Consider the following 21,890-nt stretch of genomic DNA (forward strand, 5'->3'; position numbering starts at 1 on the left):
ACAGCTAATTTGCTATATTTAGTAGCATGATATTATAAATATACTATTCTAGACATTTGTTTACAATTCTAAGGAAATAGATGATGTAGTATCAAGTTGTAACACTAGGTGGTGGTAACTGATTTTAGAAATTAAAGTGTGAAAATGTTTCTTAACATGTATTCTTTGAACTTGAAAACATTTAGTGCTGCTTACATTTTGGAAGGAAGAGGAGGAAAAAATTCGAAAGGCTGTGGAGGACCATCGCTGCCTGTTTGGGCTGCTCTTTTTCCTTTGAAGGCTATAATTCAACGATTCTCAGATTTTTTGGTCTCATGACCTTTACACTATTAAATATAGTGAGGATCCCAAAAAGCTCTCGCTTATTTGGTTTATAAGAAAATAATAATCACTGGGTTTTTTGTTAAAAATTAAGACTGAGAAATTTTAAAAGATGTATTCATTTTAAAATTACTTTAAATATAAATATTTTTAATTAAACTATCTTCCCAAATCAGAAAAAAATTTCGTAAGAAGAGTGACATTGCTTTAAAATTTTGCAAATCCCTTTAATGTCTAGTTTATTAGCAGACAGCTGGATTCTCATATCTGTTTATAGATTCAATCTGTTGGGAAATAACGTATCAGTTAGCCTCTGGAAAACCCCACTATACACTCATGAGAGAGTAAGAGTGAAAAAGACGATTAACGTCTTTTCATGTAAATCATTTCGGTTTCATGTAGTCTCTAAAAGGGACTTAGGCATCCCTAAGGATCATAACCAAAATTTGGGAACTATCACTATGTCTTCTCTGCCTGTAAGAAGTTTGTGAAAAAATACAAACTCTATGTATACGTGCATTCTGTTAATTTTGAATTTACAAAGCTTAAAGCTTAAGCAACAAGTTCTTGGTTTACACCATCTGGATGTTGTACTTCAGGGTACACAGTAAAATATTTACAACAAAAGCAAATACGTTGATATTATTACATTAATTGATAAGAAAAACATAATATCCTAATAGGAAAATGGATGATATATAACCAGATGGTAAAAAGGATGTAGAGTTATATATACATTGTGTTTACAGTGGACATAATTTTTAACCGGAAAAAAACATGCTTTTTAGAAATATGTGTGGATCCAAATTACTATTATAGTGGTACTTGATGTACTTTAGCTGAAAGCTGTAGTCTGAAAAGACTTTATTACCATCACAGTTACATCTCTGATGTGGAATAATCTGTCTTTTCATTTTCTATGCTTTTTCTATTCTTTCTTACCCATTTCCATGATGTCAACTCTCATCTCTATGCAGGCGATTCCCCAAACTTTACATCCAACCCTGATTTCTATTCTGTGTTCCTGAGCCTTACTTCTAGTTGTGTATCCGTCTCTAGCTAGAAGTCCTAATGGCGCCTCAATCCTAGCTTGTCTAAAACCAAACTCATATTCTCTCTTCACGCCACTTTAGAACCTACTTTTTCTTAATTCTTTCCCTTAGTTAATCACCATTTATCAAGTTCCCCAGGCTAGAAACCTTTAAGGAAGCTTTGACAAATTCTTCACCCCTTAGATACATTGATTTATCATAGTTCTTTGCCATTTCCTCTGCTTTGAATTTTCTTCTTATCCTCTTCTTGGCCTGGAAAATTCCTACATATGCTACAAGATTCAACTCAGATGTTACCAGTTGTGTACGCCTTCCCTAACACAGTAAGCAGATGCTTTAATACTACTATAGGATGTGTGTGTTCATATAAAGAGAGCACAAGTTTTTTCATCTGCCTCCTTTGATAAGCTCTTAGCCTTCGTAAAGCAGTTACTGTGTTCTGTTCATCCTTATTTCCCCAGTCTTAAGCATGCTGCCTGTGTTTGTTTATGGGAGAGAGGAATGGTATCAAATGTCCATCAAAAGTTAACATTGAATATAAAGTTTTATAAATACATTTAATGTACATCTGAAGGATCACATTACCCACTACCTAATTTAATGGTATTTTATAATGAGTAGTACTGTCATGATGACTTGATGTGAACTCCTAACAATCAACTCCTAACAATAAATATATGCTGAGCTTTAAAGTACAGTTTTGGGTAAAAGTTTTGGTGTAGAATATATATATGTTTACATATATATTTACATTGAAGTGCTTTTCAGATTTATATGCTAATGCAGTGCTAACTTTTTTGTTGCAGAACTTCTTGGTATACATGAACAAGCAGCTGTAGGATTCTTAACACTAATGGAAGCATTAAGATACTGTAAGGTAAGTTGCTTTTTAAGATACTTTGAATGGTTTTTATTCACATGTCCACTGTTGCAGAGAGCATTTTTCTCGTGGGACAACATATTTTAGCTTACTACAGACAGTGTGTACTCTCAGTTCTTTTCTGACCACCCTTCCTGAACTGACAGGCTTATCAAGGATGGAGTTAAGCTGGCTGATCATGCTGAGTCTCCTTAGTTTTTGAGGCTTGTTCCTTTTTGAGGGTCGGGGGCAGAACCCAGCATGAAATAATTTATAAAAACAGATATCCATTATCGAATATAAATATAGTTTTGGGTAAACTGAGGGGAAAGAATGCCCTGTTTGTTCCTCACTAACAGTATGCTTCGCTGAAAAAATTTATCAGGCAAAGAAAAAGAATCTGCTAAATGCCTGAAATTCTAACTTGTCTTTTTCATCTGAAAACTGATTTCACACTAAAAAACAAAATCCAAGCACTTCACAGCATTCAACTCTTTAACACATGTGCTAGAATTAGGAACTGCCATGAAACTCTCGTTTTTTGATATATATTTCATAGCTTTCCTGCACATTCTGAAATACCTATTGGATATTCCAAATAGTTTTAAATGGAGTTTAAATCGTTAATGATTTGCGCTTAATAAGATGTTCTGATTTGGGGGAAAGAAGGAAGTAGCTCTCATATTCTTTTCCATTTTAGAATGGTGGTTCCATAGCAGTGGTTGATTATTTTTAGTAACAATAACAGTGTCTTTCTTTCTTTTTTCCTTTCTGCCTTCCTTCCCTTCCTCCCCTCCCTTTCTTTTTTACCAGACAGCATTCCTCTTTCATGACAACACTTGGACAGGGGTGACAGGGATATGATAATCAAATAATCAAATAGGTGTCATCCTGCCCTTATTCATTAGTAGTAATTGTACTGTCAAACAGTAGCAACTCTTGTATTTTCAGTGACTTTAATTACACAAGGTAAAGCTATTCTGAGGCAGCCTAGCGACTGGAGAATCAAACTGCATCTCCTCCCCAGCACACCCGCAGACGCTCATATTCCTAAAAGGGTGTGTGCACGTAAAAAATGGTGACCACACAGAAGCGGTGGATATGTTACTTAGCTTGATTGTGGTGATCTTTTTATGGTGTGTACATATATCCAGGCATCAAGTTGTACACCTTAAATACATAGAATTTTTGTAAGTCAAAGATACGTCAGTGAAGCTGTTTTCTAAAAAGTGTGTGGTGTGTGTTTTGCAGGCAGATGGGGTGCGAAGATGATATATTTTGAAATCTTCACCCTGTGGCCTTAAGGCCCTGATGGTCTGGATTCTGTCTGTCCTTCCAGAGTTGGTTGCACTCTCTCCATTGCTGTGCTCCAGCCACACTGGTCTCCTGTCAGTTTTTCATACACGCCAGGCCCTTTCCTGCCTGGTGAGCCTTTTCGTACTTCCTTCATTTCTGCCTGGAATACTCCAGCTCTTAAATGGATGGCTCACGCTCTCCTTCAGACTCTACCTCAGACTGTGCCTCAAAGACCCTTTCCTAGACCATTCCCTCAGTGACTCTTTCACATTATTTCATAGGAATAATCACTTTGCAGTGATCTTTTTTATTGATTTAGTTATCTTTTTTTTAATCTTGAATTTGTTTTTCTGTTGTCCCTAATGGAATATGAACTCTTTGAAGGCAGGCACATTGTCTTTCTGGGTACATATTAGATGCTCAGTCAATATTTGTTGAATGAATGAGCAGACAATTTCACCAGAATTGTAATTTTTTAAATATGTGCATTTGCTTTTCTTTAACTGTTAGATAGAACAGAGGAACGTCTGTTTTATCCCCAAGATCTTAGTGGGAAGTCATTAGCTGCTGTATATTCTCCTGTTACTCCAGTATTATTGCTCTAGTGCCAACCTAGTGTTACTGCTCTAGTGTTCTAGCGGTAACTATGGTGTTTTCTAGGTTTAAAGATATTTTTAATGGTGGGATACAGCATACTGATACTCAGATAGATGAAAGGCAGAACTCTGTGACCTACAGCTCCAAACAAGAGAATGCTACCAGGCAGGGCCAAGAAGAGAATTATACCTGGGGACAAGGCAACAGCAGGCTGCAGCCCTAGGGAGCAGCTTACGTGTGGAAATTGGGATGGAGTTAGCTGGGTTGCCTGGGCTCCCTGTGACCTGGCTGGTTTGAATAGTTTGGGTGAGCTCTGGGCTTGGGAGTTGTCCCTTGTTGTCTGGGGCCTGACTCCAGAGTGATTAGGGCCATGCAGAGTGGCCTGGGGTGGGGAGACATGTCAGGTGTCTGGGGTTTGGACTTATGAGCTGTCTTTTTTAAGGGAATTGACCAGCCCCCAGTCAGGGCCTCAAAGCTGAGTTAAGACAGCATTAAAGAAACAAAACAAAAACAAAAAAACACTCTCTCTTACACTCTGGTGCTCATCTGTATATAACTGTAGATATCCTTCTGAAAATATATATACATTCACTTATCATCAAACATTTAGAGAAATGGCGTTAAGGGAATAATTGTGTTTGTATTAGTTTTGTGAATCTGAACATCTCCCTGTTCTTTGATAGTGCAGCAAATTGCCCTTTAAAATTGAAATTAACATTTTCATATCATTTTGCTCATATGTGTTCATTAAGACAAATGAAACAGTCTCTCTCACGGGCTCTCTAGGTCTCTCTCTCTCTCTCTTTCCCTCTCCTGCCCCTGTACACGTGCGCGCGCACGCGCGAGATAAAAGGTGACTCAGTGCTTTTGGCTGTGCACCTTTTAAAAAACTCATATATAACTCATGCATAAAATTCACCATTTTAAAGTGTGTTATTGAGTGGTTTTTCCGTATATTCTTAGGGCTGTGCCATTATGACCACTATCTAATTTCAGTATGTTTTCCTCTCTCCAAAAAGATCCTCTAAACCAGGGGTCCCCAAACCCCAGGCCTCACAGCAGGAAGTAAGCGGCGGGCGAGCGAGCAAGCGAAGCTTCATCTGCCACTCCCCACTGCTCCCCATTGCTCGCATTACCGCCTGAGCCATCCGCCCCCGCCCCCATTCCCCCCACTCCCCTGCAACCCCGGTCCATGGAAAAATTGTCTTCCACGTAACCGGCCAAAAAGGTTGGGGACTCCTGCTCTAAACCCTTTAGCTGTCGCCTCCTCGTTCCTCCCCAGCCCCTGGCAACTTTCTGTCTCTGCAGTTTTGCCTGTTTTGGACATTTCATTTAAATGGAATCCTACAGTATGTGGCCTTTAGTGTCTGGCTTCTTTCACTTAGCATGATGTTCTCAGTGTTCATTCATGTTTTAACATGTATTAGTACTTCATTCCTTTGTATGACCAAATAATATTCTATTGTATGATATATCAGTTTATATCAGTTTCATTTTTCTATCTATCAGTTGATGGACATTTGGCTTGTTTCTGATTTTTGACTATTATGCATAATACTGCTATGAACATTAATATATGTCTTTAGCGAGCATGTTTTTATTTGTCTTGAGTGTATACCCAGGAGTGAAATTACTTGGTCATATGGTAGTTATATACGTAGCTTTTGGAGGAACTGTCAAACTGTTTTCCAAAGTGGTTGCTCCATTTATGCCTTCTTTTATTTATTTTTCTTATTACAAACACTTCGTGAGCTCAGCACTCATTTACCCTTTGATCCCACTGTTTGTAATTTTATCCTCATGTTTTACTTCTACCTTAAACGCACACACATATATATACACACACACTTTTTCTGAAGGAGAAGTTAAACAGCACCTGAACTTTTCACTACAAGAGGCAGCGTGATGTAATAGAAAGCTGCCACATGAGGAATTATAAAACCTGAGCTTTGACCCCAGCTCTGTACTAGTTAGCTGTCTGAATTCCGGCCAAGCACAGGTCCTGTGGAGTTCGCAGCTTCCTTATGTAAAGTGGAAGGCCTTGCACTGAACACCTCTAAAATCCCTTCACTCTGAACTGTGACCAGAGCTTTTCCTGTTTCTTTGTCCTTGTGCTGTTAACACTTTTCTGTTGTCCTCAAACCATCCTTCCTCCTCTGCTGGTTCACCACTGCTGTTAGCACATCCGCTCATCCCTCCCCGTCCTCGTAGGTCAAAGATACTAGCTTTACGATCCCCGAATACAAAAGAGTACCTGCCTCTTTCCCATTTCCCTCCTAATGATAGCAGTCAGTTCCAAAGGGTGGTTGAAAGCCGGGCACCAGAGCAGGGCTTTTGGCTGCTTAGGGGCGAATAGTTGGCCCTGACTGCTGCGAGCAGCCACTTGGAATTTTCCAGTTCTAGGGAGTCTGTGTGAGAAAAGAAAATTCAGCACATGTGATTGGTAAGGTTAGTTGTCAGAGTCTTTGTCCATCTAAGAGTGTGGGTGATTCATGTGAACGTGATCCGCGTTCACAAGTCTGTTGAATTTTAAGCTTTTTTTTTCTCGGTCACGCACAAAAAAATGATACTCTCAAATTTGGGGTACTGTCATTTTTATATTAAATATATAACCTCGAAGGCAGGCTATAAAGTATAACTTCTTACATATTTTAAAGAGACTTAATACTGTAAAACTTTGAATTTACTTCCTACCATGAAGAATCAAATGACAGGATTCTTTTATATTCTTAAATGTTTGGGAGTGTGTGTTTTGCTTTAGAGAGATTACTGTGTTGCCCCAGGTTCTTTGAAGACAGAATGTTCTTCAGGTTTTTCCCCTTATTTATTCATATATCTACTCACTTGTTAATTTATAATTATTTTCCTGATAATTGTTGTCAAGGTTATAGTTTTAGGGTTTGAGGTACCAATCTGAAATTCTAGAAGTGGTCATTTTGTCTAGGATCTTTAGTGAAACCTGAGAATGATTCTTAGAGCTAAACTAATTCTTTTTAGCTGTGTTAAATCTGTATTATTCTTCTAGTGGAAAGGTGCAGTAGAAACTTAGCCCTGACAGTCTTTATAACACTCATTTTTACACTTAGCATTTGACCATTATGGGTAAGGCATTCTGGCACAACCCATTGTTCCCTTTCAATATGAATTAGACACTTCAGTTACGCTTCAGATACTCGTTGGCAGATATTTAACAGGCAGTATAAAATTTTCATTTGTTTATTTATTTTGCTACATTTGTTCTAGGTTGGTTCTTACTTGAAATCTCCAAAATTCCCTATTTGGATTGTTGGCAGTGAAACTCACCTCACCGTATTTTTTGCCAAGGTATGCTTATTGCAGGATTTTTTTTTTTTTTTTTGTATGTATGACATCAGGCAAACAAGTAATATAAGTCCATGTTTAGTTTGGGTCTTTGTACAGACTTCAGTGCATTCCCACTGTGAAGTGGATTGTTTCAAAATCTAAAAAGTTAATACTAAAGGACGTACTGTTGTACTGCTTTGGTTTTGGAATCATTTCAGTAAAATCAGTCATGATTTACTTATAATTTCTTTATCTTTTCCAACTTTAGAACTTTGGCTCTTGATTTTTTTCAGAAATCACTTGTGTTATGGTGAAAATAATTGAAATTAAATGTTTTGGGTTACTCTTTTGCAGAGAGGATAAGAATCTAACTTACGTGATATAAAATAGTTTTAGTTATAACATCTAGGAAAAAGCATTTTAAAATCTGTTAATAGTTCAGTGGTATACAAGTCAGTTGCTCTTTCAGGATGGAATATTTCCTACAGTTTTAGTAGATACAATATTACAATATTGAAATAGATTAAATACATTTGAATATGTTTGTTATAAAATTCTTGGAACAAAACTGTTGCTAAATCCCAGCCTTTATAATATTTCTTTTTCCACAATTGAGTGGTTAAGAGCCTTGAAGTCAGACAGCCTTCGTTAGAATCCCAACCATGCCACCTCCTAACATGGCTCAGCCTCTTCTCCCGTGTCTTTAAAATAGGGTTTAATAATAGTGCCTTGCTCTTAGGATTGTTGTCAGGCTTAAATATGAAACAATTAGCAGTACCTAGTACAAGTTAAATGCCCAGTATATCTTAGCTGTTGTCACCGTCATCATTGCCGTTTTCATTATTCTACATTTATTAAACATTTCTGGTATGCCTACATAGAGTTGCTAGATGTTGGACTAAAGGAAGAAAATATATCATTATATTTTTGATGTTTCTTAATTCTGTTGCACTTTCCTGATTACTCAACGTGCTTTTTCAGCTTGTACTTGTTAAAGTACTTTATTTGTGTCTGTAAGAAGTATGAATTGTATAAATTGTACCAAAGACTGAACTGACAGTGCTAAGTTTTGTGGATCTATTTCATTATTTATTACTGTATTCACTTTTATTGTGCTGGCAAACATCCAGCTAGTGGATTTAGTGAAAGAAACATACTTACCTTTCCTTAAACAGGGAAAGCTATAAAATACAACCGTAAGAGTACAGACCATACTGATTTGTTACATTTCGTCTGACAGCTTTTGCTATATATTTTCCTCCTGAAGTAGAGAGGAAGAAGTTAAAAGCAAATGTAAACTACAGAACCTAAACAACTAATTCCTGCCTGTGAGGATTTCATCATTTGACTCATTTTAGTGTCAAGTGTTATAAATTTCCAGAAAAGGAAATCAATTCCAATTCACATACAGAAATGTATTTTCAAGCCAATTATTATTTTTATCACCAACCCTATTCTTTAACATTAGGAAAACTAATAAATTCTATCAAACTATACGTGTCAAATATAAAAGATAGTAAGATGAAAATATTTTAAACCTTAAATTTTATGACTGATATTTAAGAAATGATTCTGTTGTCAGAACAGCAGAAGAGGTTTCACGGAAGGTTAATAGAAGGAACAGTGTCACTTGCACTATGTAAATATGCAGACATTTTGTTTTCAAACATCGAAAGGTTAGGTATGTTGAGAGAGTCATGGGAGTGAATGATACCCACCTTTCTATGGAGTAGACACTCCTTACCTACCTGTCCTGGTATTCTTTGTTGTTCCCATAGCAGTGGGTCCATTGTGCTGTTGCATTTATCACATGATGCACCGTTGCTACTACCCGCGCCTTTCTTTGCATGGCCCGTGGTCAGCAGTGAGCCTTGCGTGGGGCACGGACTCTCTCATTCATCTTCTTATCCGTAGGCCCCAGCCACTGCATTGAAAAGTGGAATTGAGCCATGAAGTACATAGAAAAACTTTAAAAACCCTGCCACACCAGTTGTGGACCTGACAAAACACACTCAGCGTACACCATGGATGTCAGTCAGGGTTTTTAAATCTGTCTTCATGTATTTGCATCCTTGAAGCTGCTAATAATCCTGATAGGAAAGTGCACACACACATAAAGTGATTATAGAAAAGCTTACGTTAAGATTTCAGGTTCTTCTACTGTTATAAATCATAAAGACCAGGTATTCCAAATACCTTATCTCTCTTTTAGAACTCTTAAATTTTGTACTGATTGTTTTGATACTTACCTTTGTGTTTTCCCCATCTGGTATATAGACTGGCACATACTGTAGAGAAATTCATTAGTTTAATGAATAAAGCCTTTGCACGAATTTTCCTACAGTTGGGTTCCAGTGACGTTTATATCTTCTAAAAATATGTCCTCATGACTCACTCTGAAGCTTCTTAAAAGCACGGGTACTTCCTTTTCCGTGAATTTTAGCACAACTGAATTTGGATTGCTTGAACATGTTATCTTTATAGAGTTACAGGTAAAAAAATTTTCCCTTTGAAATAAAGTATTCTAAAGCTGGAAGAACATGTAAATGGTAAATAACATTGATGATACTTGATAGCATTTACTAGGTCCAATTTTAAATTTTTTTAAGTGAAGCAGTATTTATATAGTCTTTATCATATAGAAAATACTGTCAATTTTGCTTTTCTTTATGTTACAACAAGATCCATTATTTGGTCATTCTTTCTTGGATATTTATGTATTTGCACAAGTAATTTTAGCTGTGGCTTTGTTTTTGATATTCTGTTTGATTTTTGGTTTCTTTGTTTCTGGTAGGTAGGTTCACTTTATGTTCTTGGCCTGAAATGAACAACAGAGTTTTGTTCCCGGCCCCCCACCTGCCCCAGACCTTAATGTGAATGTTTAGATCTTTTTCTGTAAAACTGGTGTGTTTGTTTGTCTGGAAATGTATTTTGTGTGCTGATTTCTTTGTCCTGATTACGATGAAGTAGAAAAGCATGTTTTAAGGTCACAGTTTTCAAGGCAGTCTGTAATTTGGCATTGTAAAATGCCTTTGAAAAGCAGTCACCTTCTTCATGTGACTTACACACTGGAGGTGGTAATAGTTGCAGTTCTCTGCCTTCACGTATATACCCACTTGTCAGATATTTACAGAGCGTATAATATGTGCCTGGTATTATGCAGGGTGCTGTGAATACATGGTAAGGGAAAGGATTAGGCACCTGTTTTTATGGAAGTGTGCATTTTAATGGGGGAGGCATTAATCAAAGAGTCACACTTATAAAATTACAGCTGTGATGGATGCTAACAAAACACAGGTCTGTAAAGCTTTAAGGAAGATTAGGAACGTCTCCTTGAGGAATTGATGTTGAAAGTGAGCCCTGAGGCATCAGTAAGATGAAACTGCAGGGAGAGGGAAAAAAGAGCATTCCCTACTTAAAGAAACAGTTGGAGCAAGCAAACAGCCATAGAAGAAAGGACTGTGGTGTGAGCAACGGAGAGAAGAGCGGGAGCGCTGAGAACTGGGGGCGGGGCCGGGGGCGGGAGGAGGCTGCAAAGGTAGGCAGCCCATGCGACTCTCTTCTAAGAGTAAGGACCGCCACTAGACTTCAAAAATTGGTGGGAGTAGTTTGGGGGGGAGATATGAAGGAAGGGAACAGGACTAAAAATGCACTTTGTAAAGATCACTCTGGCCAGTTGTGGAAGACAGACACCGAAGGATATCCTAGGAGTGGGTGAACAAGACTCCCGTAGTCTTCCTGGTGAGCAAAGTGTAGTTTGGTCCAGGGGAATGATGATAGAGATGGATAGAAGTACAGCTTGAACAACACCAGGTTTGAACTGAGCGGGTCCACTTACACACGGATTATTTTTCCATAGCAAATCCTACACACTTCCCAGTTGGTTGGATCCCCAGGTGGTTGAATCCGTGGATGCGGAACCACGGATACAGAGGAACCATGGATACATAGGACCGATTATAAGTTAAATGTGAGTTTTCGATGGTGCTGAGTGAGGGTCAGCACCCCCAACCCCTGCATTGTTCAAGGATCAACTGCGTATAAATTTGAGAGATTTATACCTGAGTTAAGCTGACAGGACTTGGTGATAGAGTGGCTCGGATAGATGAGGGGTGAGAAGCCTCATGAGATGTGTGTTTTTAATGATAAGATCTCAGCAGCTTTGCACTTGTTGAATGTACCCACTCATGATTAAAGTAATTTATTTTTCTTTGGCCAAATTGACCAGGTCAAGATACTGCAATGAAGCGGCCCAACCAAATAATCTCACAGTGAGGTTTCCAAGTCCTGCCCACACAGACAGTGCTTTTTAGTTTTTCCACATATTAGCAGACCACCAAGGATCATCAGATATTTGAGGAATGCTAACGTGAAAAACAGAAATCAAGGACTTCCCTGGCATTCCAGTGGTTAGAACTCCACGCTCTTACTGCAGGGGGCACGGGTTCAGTCCCTGATTGGGGAACTAAGATACTGCAAGCCAAGTGGCTTGGCCAAAAAAAAGAAAAAGAAAAACAGAAATAAAAGCAAATAAGGAAAAAGGAACCCAAAAGATTAGAGACAGTGAAGGCATCAAAGAAAAACTTCAAAAAACCAAAAACCATAAGAGAAGTTATTATATCCATGAAACTATGGAGGCAATAAGGACAGAACATTTGAAGGACGAAAGAGAAACTGAAAACTCACTGAAAGATTTGAAAGACAAATTGGAGAATTCTCTTTCCTCCGTCATTGCTCTAGCTTCCTAACTGATGACTAGACCATGCTGTTGCCCTTCATGGGTCTGTAGTAGCTTCTCAATTCAGGACTAAAAGGAGCCCATTAAAATGTAAGTCACTTCACGTCATTGGCTCCCTTTTCACTAAGAGTAAAAGCCAAAGTCCTTAGAATGACCCCCCAGGCCCTTCCTTTGCTAATCAGATTCCCTGTTGCCCTCTAATCTCATTTCCTACTACTCTCCCCTCCTGTCTTGCTTGGCCACGGTGGCCTTCCCTCTGCCTCAAAAGTGAGGCAAGCCCTCTGCCCCTGCCCTTCCCTTTAGGATCTTGCATCAGATGTCTGTATTAAGGATTCCTTCCTACCTTCAGGTCAGCATTCAAGTGTCACCTCCTTAGTGAGGCCTTCTCTAGCCACCTTTTCTAAAAGCTCAACCCCATCCTTTCCCCCTTTTCATTAAGATTCTCTCTCCCGCTCATTCTCGAAAATAGATTTATTTTTGGCGGGGGGGGGGCGGGGCATGCCGCACCACGCAGCTTGCGGGATTTTGGTTCCCTGTCCAGGGATTGAGCCCATACCATTGGCAGTGAAAGTGAGGAGTCCCGACCACTGTACCACCAGGGAATTCCCCCAAAAATAGATTTTTTTAAAAAATATTATTTATTTATTTTGGCCACACTGGGTGTTGGTTGCAGCCCTGCGGGCTCTTAGTTGCAGCATGTAGACTTCTTACTTGCAGCATGTGGACTCTTAGTTGCAGCTAAGTGGTCTTTGTGGTTTGATTTACATTTTCCTCATGACTGATGATGTTGATCATCTTTTTATGTGCTTTTTGCCTATTTGTATATCTTCTTTGGAGAATTGTCTATTCAGGTCCCTTGTCTATTTTTGAATTAGGTTGTTTGTCTTTTTATTGAAATGTAAGGTTTTAATAAATCCTGGTTACTAGGCACATACTATATATCTTACTTATTTGTTTTATGTATTACCTGCCTCACTAGTAAGCTTTACGACAGCAGGATTTTGGTCTGTTTTGCTTCTGTTTCCTAACACCAAGAACAGTGTCAGGCACAGTGTTCATGCTCTATAGATTGCTGTTAAAGAAATAAATTAGCAGAAAACACTGAAGATTTATTTCACATTGTGATATAAGCATGTTAGTACTTGATAAAGGGGGAAAAGGGGATGTAAGTGTGCCAAGTTGTCTTTGATTACAAGAATTCAATAGATCCTGGTGGTCTGACATCGGCCCTACCCTAGAGGCTGCTGTGGGAGGATGGTCCCCCCCTGGCGCCTGGGTGCCCCTGAAGGCCCCCGCAGTCCGTGGAGCTGATCCCTGCCATGTGGCTGACAGGGTCTTCATGCTCCGGCCGGGTGTCAGGCCTGTGGCTCTGAGGTGGGAGAGCCGAGTTCAGGACATTGGTCCACCAGTGACCTCCCAGCTCCACGTAATATCAAACGGCAAAAGCTCTCCCAGAGATCTCCATCTCAACACTAAGACCCAGCTCCATTCAACGACCAGCAAGCTATAGTGCTGGGCACCCTATGCCAAACAACTGCAAGACAGGAACACAACCCCACCCATTAGCAGAGAGGCTGCCTGAAATCATAATAAGGACATAGACACCTCAAAACACACCACTGGATGCAGTCCTGCCCACCAGAAAGACAAGATCCATCCTCATCTACCAGAACACAGGCACCAGTCCCCTCCACCAGGAAGCCTACACAACCCATTGAACCAACCTTACCCACTGGGGGCAGACACCAAAAACAATGGGAACTACGAACCTGCAAAAAGGAGACCCTAAACACAGTAAGTTAAGCAAAATGAGAAGGCAGAGAAACACACAGCAGATGAAGGAGCAAGGTAAAAACCCAGCAGACCAAACAAATGAAGAGGAAATAGGCAGTCTACCTGAAAAAGAATTCAGAGTAATGATAGTAAAGATGATCCAAAATCTTGGAAATAGAATGGAGAAAATATGAGAAACGTTTAACAAGGACCTAGAAGACCTAAAGAGCAAACAAACAATGATGAACAACATAATAAATGAAATTAAAAATTCTCTAGAAGAAATCAATAGCAGAATAACTGAGGCAGAAGAACAGATAAGTGACCTGGAAGATAAAATAGTGGAAATAATACCACAGAGAAGAATAAAGAAAAAAGAATGAAAAGAATCGAGGACAGTCTCAGAGACCTCTGGGAAAACATTAAATGCACCAACATTCAAATTATAGGGATCCCAGAAAAAGAAGAGAAAAATAAAGGGACTGAGAAAATATTTGAAGAGATTATAGTTGAAAACTTCCCTAATATGGGAAAGGAAATAGTCAATCAAGGCTAGGAAGCACAGAGAGTCCCACACAGGATAAATCCAAGGAGAAATACACCAAGACACATATTAATCACAAAAATTAAATACAAAGAAAAAATATTAAAAGCAGCAAGGGAAAAACAACAAATAACATACAGGGGAATCCATATAAGGTTAACAGCTAATCTTTCAGCAGAAACTCTGCAAGCCAGAAGGGAGTAGCAGGACATATTTAAAGTGATGAAAGGGAAAAACCTACAACCAAGATTACTGTATGTAGCAAGGATCTCATTCAGATTCGAAGGAGAAATTAAAACCTTTACAGCGAAGCAAAAGCTAAGAGAGTTCAGCACCAGCAAACTAGCTTTACAAAACATGCTAAAGGAACTTCTTTAGGCAGGAAACCACAAGAGAAGGAAAAGACCTACAATAACAAACCCAGAACAATTAAGAAAATGGTAATAGGAACATATGTATCAATAACTACCTTAAATGTAAGTGGATTAAATGCCCCAACCAAAAGACATAGACTGGCTGAATGGATACAAAAATAAGACCCATATATCTGCTGTCTACAAGAGACCCACTTCAGCCCTAGGGACACATACAGACTGAAAGTGAGGGGATGGAAAAAGATATTCCATGCAAATGGAAATCAAAAGAAAGCTGGAGTAGCAATTCTCCTATCAGACAAAATAGACTTTAAAATAAAGACTATTAGAAGAGACAAAGAAGGACACTACATAATGATCAAGGGATCAATCCAAGAAGAAGATATAACAATTGTAAATATTTATGCACCCAACATAGGAGCACCTCAATACATAAGGCAAATGCTGACAGACATAAAAGGGGAAATCGACAGTAACACAGTCATAGTAGGGGACTTTGACACTGCACTTTCACCAATGGACAGATCATCCAAAATGAAAATAAGGAAACACAAGCTTTAAATGATACATTAAACAAGATGGACTTAATAGATATTTATAGGACATTCCATCCGAAAACAGCAGAATACACTTTCTTCTCAAGTGCTCATGGAACATTCTCCAGGATAGATCATATTTGGGTCACAAATCAAGCCTTGGTAAATTTAAGAATATTGAAATCATATCAAGTATCTTTTCCGACCACAGTGCTGTGAGGCTAGATATCAATTACAAGAAAAAAACTAAAAACTACAAACACATGGTGGCTAAACAGTATGCTACTAAATAACCAAGAGATCACTGAGGAAATCAAAAAATACAGAGACAAATGACAATGAAAACACAACCACCCAAAACTTATGGGATGCAGCAAAAGCAGTTCTAAGAGGAAGTCTATAGCAATACAGTCCTACGTCAAGAAACAAGAAAATCTCAAATAACCTAACCGTTCACCTAAAGCATTAAGAGAAAGAAAGAAAAAAAAACGCCAAAATTAGCAGAAGGAAAGAAATCATAAAGATCAGATCAGAAATAAATGAAAAATAAATGAAGGAAACAATAGCAAAGATCAGTAAAACTAACAGCTGTTTCATTGAGAAGATAAACAAAATTGATAAACCATTAGCCAGACTCATCAGGAAAAAAAGGAAGACTCAAATCAACAGAATTAGAAATGAAAAAGGAGAAGTAACAACTGACAATGCAGAAATACAAAGGATCATGAAAGATTACTACAGGCAACTATATGCCAATAAAATGGACGACCTGGAAGAAATGGACAAATTCTTAGGAAAGCACAATCTTCCAAGACTGAACCAGGAAGAAATAGAAAATATAAACAGACCAATCACAAGCACTGAAATTGAGACTGTAACTAAAAATCTTCCAACAAACAAAAGTTGAGGACCAGAGGGCTTCACAGGCAAATTCTATCAAACATTTAGAGAAGAGCTAACACCTATCCTTCTCAAACTCTTCCAAAATATAGCAGAGGGAGGAACACTCCCAAACTCACCCTACGAGGCCACTGTCACCCTGTTACCGAAACCAAAGATGTAACAAAGAAAGAAAACTACGGGCCAATATCAGTGATGAATATACATGCAAAAATCCTCCACAAAATACTAGCAAACAGAATCCAGTAGCACATTAATCCAAACAATCATACACCATGATCAAGTGGGGTTTATCCCAGGAACGCAAGGATTCTTCAATATACACAAATCAATCAATGTGATACACCATATTAACAAATTGAAGGAGAAAAACCATATGATCATCTCAATAAATGCAGAAAAAGCTTTTGACAAAATTCAGCAGCCATTTTGATTAAAAAAACTCTCCAGAAAGTAGGCATACAGGGAACCTACCTCGACATAATAAAGGCCATATGTGACAAACCCACAGCCAACATCGTTCTCAGTGGTGAAAAACTGAAACCATTTCCTCTAAGATCAGGAACAAGACAAGGTTGCCAGACCTCACCACTATTATTCAACATAGTTTTGGAAATTTTAGCCATGGCAATAAGAGAAGATAAAGGAATCCAAATCGGAAAAGAAGAAGTAAAACTGTCACTGTTTGCAGATGAGATGATACTACACATAGAGAATCCTAAAGATGCTACCAGAAAACTACTAGAGCTAATCAATGAATTTGGTAAAGTAGCAGGATACAAAATTAATGCACAGAACTCTCTTGCATTCCTATACACTAATGATGAAAAATCTGAAATAGAAATTAAGGAAACACTCCCATTTACCACTGCAACAAAAAGAATAAAATACCTAGGAATAAACCTACCTAAGGAGACAAAAGGTCTGTATGCAGAAAACTATAAGATACTGATGAAAGAAATTAAAGATGATACTAACAGATGGAGAGATATACTATTATCTTGGTTGGAAGAATCAACGTTGTGAAAATGACTCTACTACCCAAAGCAATCTACAGATTCAGTCCAATCCCTATCAAACTACCAATGGCATTTTTCACAGAACTAGAACAATAAGTTTCACAATTTGTATGGAAACACAAAAGATCCCAACTAGCCAAAGCAATCTTGAGAAAGAAAAATGGAGCTGGAGGAATCAGGCTCCCAGACTTCAGACTGTACTACAGAGCTACAGTAATCAAGACAGTATGGTACTGGCACAAAAACAGAAATATATGTCAGTGGATAGAAAGGCCAGAGATAAACCCATGCACCTATAGTCACCTTATTTTTGATAAAGGAGGCAAGAATATACGGTGGAGAAAAGACATCCTCTTCAATCTGTGGTGCTGGGAAAACTGGACAGCTACATGTAAAAGAATGAAATTTAGGACACTCTCTAACACCAGACACAAAAATAAACTCAAAAGAGATTAAAGAGCTAAATGTAAGGCCAGACACTATAAAACTCTTGGAGAAAAACATAGGCAGAACACCTATGACAGAAATCACAGCAAGATCCTTTTTGACCCGCCTCCTAGAGAAATGGAGATAAAAACAAAAATAAACAAATGGGACCTAATGAAACTTAAAAGCTTTCGCACAGCAAAGGAAACCATAAACAAGACCAAAAGAGAACCCTCAGAATGGGAGAAAATACTTGCAGTTGAAGCAACTGACAAAGGATTAATCTCCAAAATTTACAAGCAGTTCATGTAGCTGAATATCAAAAAAACAAACGACCCAATCCAAAAATGGGCAGAAGACCTAAATAGACATTTCTCCAAAGAAGATAAACAGATTGCCAACAAAGACATGAAAGGATGCTCAACATCACTAATCACTAGAGAAATGCAAATCAAAACTACAATGAGGTATCACCTCACAACAGTCAGAATGGCCATCATCAAAAAATTTACAAACAATAAATGCTGGAGAGGGTGTGGAGAAAAGGGAACCCTCCTGCACTGTTGGTGGGAATGTAAATTGATACAGCCACTATGGAGAACAGTATGGAGGTTCCTTAGAAAACTACAAATAGAACTACCATATGACCTAGCAATCCCACTTACTGGGCATACACCCTGAGAAAACCATAATTCAAAAAGAGCCATGTACCACAATGTTCATTGCAGCTCTGTTTACAGTAGCCAGGACATGGAAGCAACCTAAGTGTCCATCGACAGATGAATGGATAAGGAAGATGTGGCACATATATACCATAGAATATTAGTCAGCCATAAAAAGAAACGCAGTTGAGTTATTTGTAGAGACGTGGATGGACCTAGAGTCTATCATACAGAGTGAAGTAAGTCAGAAGGAGAAAAACAAATACCTATATGCTAACACATATATATGGAATCTAAAAAGAAAATGGTTCTGATGAACGTAGGGCCAGGACAGGAATAAAGACGCAGACATAGAGAATGGACTTGAGGACACAGGGAGGGGGAAGGGTAAGTTGTGACAAAGTGAGAGAGTGGCATGGACATATATACACTACCAAATGTAAAATAGATAGCTAGTGGGAAGCAGCCGCGTGCTTTGTGACCACCCTGAGTGATGGGATAGGGAGGGTGGGAGGGAGACGCAAGAGGGAGGAGATATGGGGATATATGTATATGTATAGCTGATTCATTTTGTTATAAAGCAGAAATTAACATACCATTGTAAAGCAATTATATATACTCCCATAAGGTTGTTAAAATTATTCAGTAGATCTTAAGCTTATAAATCAAGAAATAACAGTTAATGCATGCAGTATCCTATATGGAGACAAAAACAGAATAACTTGCTTTTATTCTTCTGCCTGATCAACTTAAATACACATAACATACACAGATTCTTTCTCCAGATTAGTGAATAAAAACAATTTTGATGAGTATTTGTAAGTAAACATTGTCACATTATATACGCTATCATATTTAAAATTTGCCTTCATGGTTGAGGATGGGTAAGAAAATTGTTTCTATTCAGTGAAATAACTGTTTTGGTTTTTCTTTTCGAGATGAACAGCTTATCTTTAGGAGTCTAAGTAATTACAATTTTTAGAAAAGAGTTATAAGTTTGTCATTTTAAATTTCAGTGCCATCTGTTTACTTAATAAAATCACTTGATATTTGAGATGTCCAATGGCCCAGAACTTATTTTTATATCATTGGAACTGTCTTCTTGACCCATAGAGAATCACTGAACACATTTTGTAGGACTGGGAGAGATTTTTCACAGTTGAGTTTTATTTGAATGTCAATGTTGAAAATAAATTTTAATAACCTTTATGAACAGGTTGTAAGACTTCAGACCAAATTTATGACCATCTTCTCTATGTAATCTTTAAATTTTTAAATTGAACTCTGCCATGTTTTATAAGTCATCTTTTCTATCCAGTGTAGACATGGTCATCTTTTTAATCTTAGCATCTGTGTGAAGCAACAAACATGATATTGTACTCTGATGTATTTTAGAGAACGTGGTTGGAAAAAATGTAGCTTGCTATCCTATGTAAATAGGAGTTTTCTAGTTAATATTGAGGGGGAAAAGCACAGAATCTAACTGCAGGGACCTTTTAGGAACTCAGAGTCATCAAGCAGCAGGGTTTTCACAGAACCCGCCAATAGAAGGTTTCTTGGTGAAGAGAGGACAGTCCGATGACACAGTTGAGACGTTCTGCATCTCCAGATTTCTGGGAAGGACTTTTTTTGACACCAGCTCTGTAGGCTGGCAAGCGTCTTCTCCTTCAGTTTGCTCCTTTCTCTCCTGCACTTCCGAGAAACACCAGAGAAAAACTCTGCAAGGCGTGTTTTTCACTGTGAAGCAGACCCTCTGCCTTTAGGGGTCCCCTAGGCTTGCGCCTGGACTTGGACTAGACTCCTTGGAAAGTGGGCACCTGAAGAGCTGTCAGGGATGCAGCATGCACCCTTGCGGGCACAGGTTCACAAGAAAGGTTTGGAATGAACCTGGGATGCAGATGGAGAAGGGAGGTCCTGTGAGCCATGGCCCAGAAGGGGACTGTACTTGAGTGTTGCCGTGACGATGGATGTGCCTGCAGAGACGGGAAGAGGAGGCACCCAAAGCACGGCCAGCAGTCTCCTCCTGCCCACTGAGCCGGGCAGGTTCATAGCTCTGCCCTTGCCTTGGGCACAGCGGCAGTGCCTCTGTCCCTGGGACGTACCTGAGGGAGGGCCTCTAGAAAGGCTGCTGGTTTAGATGAAACCAGGAGGCTAAGTAAGGCTCAGGCTGTCCGCTGGAGACAGTGGCTGGGGGCTCCTGTCTCAGCCCCGCCAGCCCCACCTCAGCCCCCTGTATCCAGCCGGGCCAGTGGGAGAACTGGGAAGGGGCCTGCCCCCTCTTCACTGTGGCTAATGTTTGCTAGGCCAGTTATGGTGCACCAGTGATGCAGTGTTTTCCCTCTTCTGTTTCCCTCCCAGTGTCCCCTTTTCAGGGTTTTCTGGAGGATTTTGTTGTTGTTGTTGTTTTTCTTCCTCTCTCATTTGCGTTTGAGGATCGTGGTCAGTGGAGCCCCGCCATCCCCTGGAGGGACCCTGTGGTTTCTGTGCGAAGAGGCACCTGCTCCCACTTTGATGAGGGTGAAGGGCAGCGGGTTGCCGTTTGTTATATTCATGCCCCTCCACCACCACGGGCGATGCTTTAAAGGTTCAACTCCTGTACAGAGAAGGATTTGCTACGTTTGCAGTTGGGTGTCAGCATCAGGACCCATGGGTGTCTTCCCCACCCACGCGTCCCACCGGGCACCTTGACTCTTCGATCCAAAGTTCCTTAAAGGGGCACAGCCTGGCCTGGTCCGCAGCCTTAGGGGCCTGGGATCCCTGTGGCGCTTCCTGAAGTCCAGGTTGGCAAGAGACCATGGGGTCTGAGGCCAGCCGGAAGGGGGGCTCCTCCAGCAACCCAGGTGGCAGCCGGTCCCTACCTGGGACCCTTCCCTCCCACCCAGCCGGGGGGCTGGGTTCCAAAGTGGTGAGCGAGCTCGTGGACTGGCACGGGGCTGGAGTCTCCCGGCCCCGCCGGGCAGTGCGTCCAGGGCCATTCAGATGCCAAGCATCAGGAAATCATTTTGTGCAACCACCTGAAGCAGAGAGATTTTTTAAAAAGCATAAATTATTCTCAGTTGTGCTGTGATGATCCTGCCTTTTTCTTTTCCCCGTGACTTCGCATCAGTGATTCTTTCACATCAGGTAAATCTTGAGAAAGCCTTGGTGCCCCTCCCTCCCGGGCCCCACTCAGTACCCATGCGTGTGCACCCCCAGCCTTTCTCAGTAGTTAAGACATTCTAGGCAATGCCATAGGCACAGCTGACTGTGTGTCTCTCTCTGAGTGCAAGAAACTCAAGTCATCTTAAAAAAATACCAAAAATATTTACAAGAAAAGAAACACAAAAAAATCTTTTTAGGCCAGAGTTTTCTACAGGTACTAATGAATATTTTTCTTAATCCTTGGAAGTTTTATGTGTTTAATATTTCTTAGTACCAGTAGCATTAATTTATACTTTTGTAGCAACACAATATTTTTATAAACAGCCAGTGCTTTGGCTCAAGTCTCCAC

The 21,890-nt window shown here is 39.5% G+C and overlaps 1 protein-coding gene across 3 annotated transcripts in view; it reads left to right on the top strand.

Moving 5' to 3' along the window:
- MINDY3 (MINDY lysine 48 deubiquitinase 3) overlaps positions 1-21,890 on the top strand; it is a 95,156-nt gene that overhangs the window by 35,084 nt on the left and 38,182 nt on the right. For 2 of the 3 annotated variants that reach the window (XM_022580580.2, XM_022580579.2), the window contains exons 9-10: positions 2,180-2,250; positions 7,369-7,449. In XM_022580580.2, coding sequence (XP_022436288.1) covers positions 2,180-2,250; positions 7,369-7,449 — 152 coding nt within the window. The remainder of the gene's footprint in view (positions 1-2,179; positions 2,251-7,368; positions 7,450-21,890) is intronic. The other variant, XM_089906377.1, reaches the window with a different exon arrangement.

This window comes from Delphinapterus leucas, chromosome 2 (assembly GCF_059928025.1).
Source record: "Delphinapterus leucas isolate spDelLeu-1000000601 "Yukka" chromosome 2, BTC_Dleu_Yukka2, whole genome shotgun sequence".
In the NCBI taxonomy this organism is placed as follows: Eukaryota; Metazoa; Chordata; class Mammalia; order Artiodactyla; family Monodontidae; genus Delphinapterus; species Delphinapterus leucas.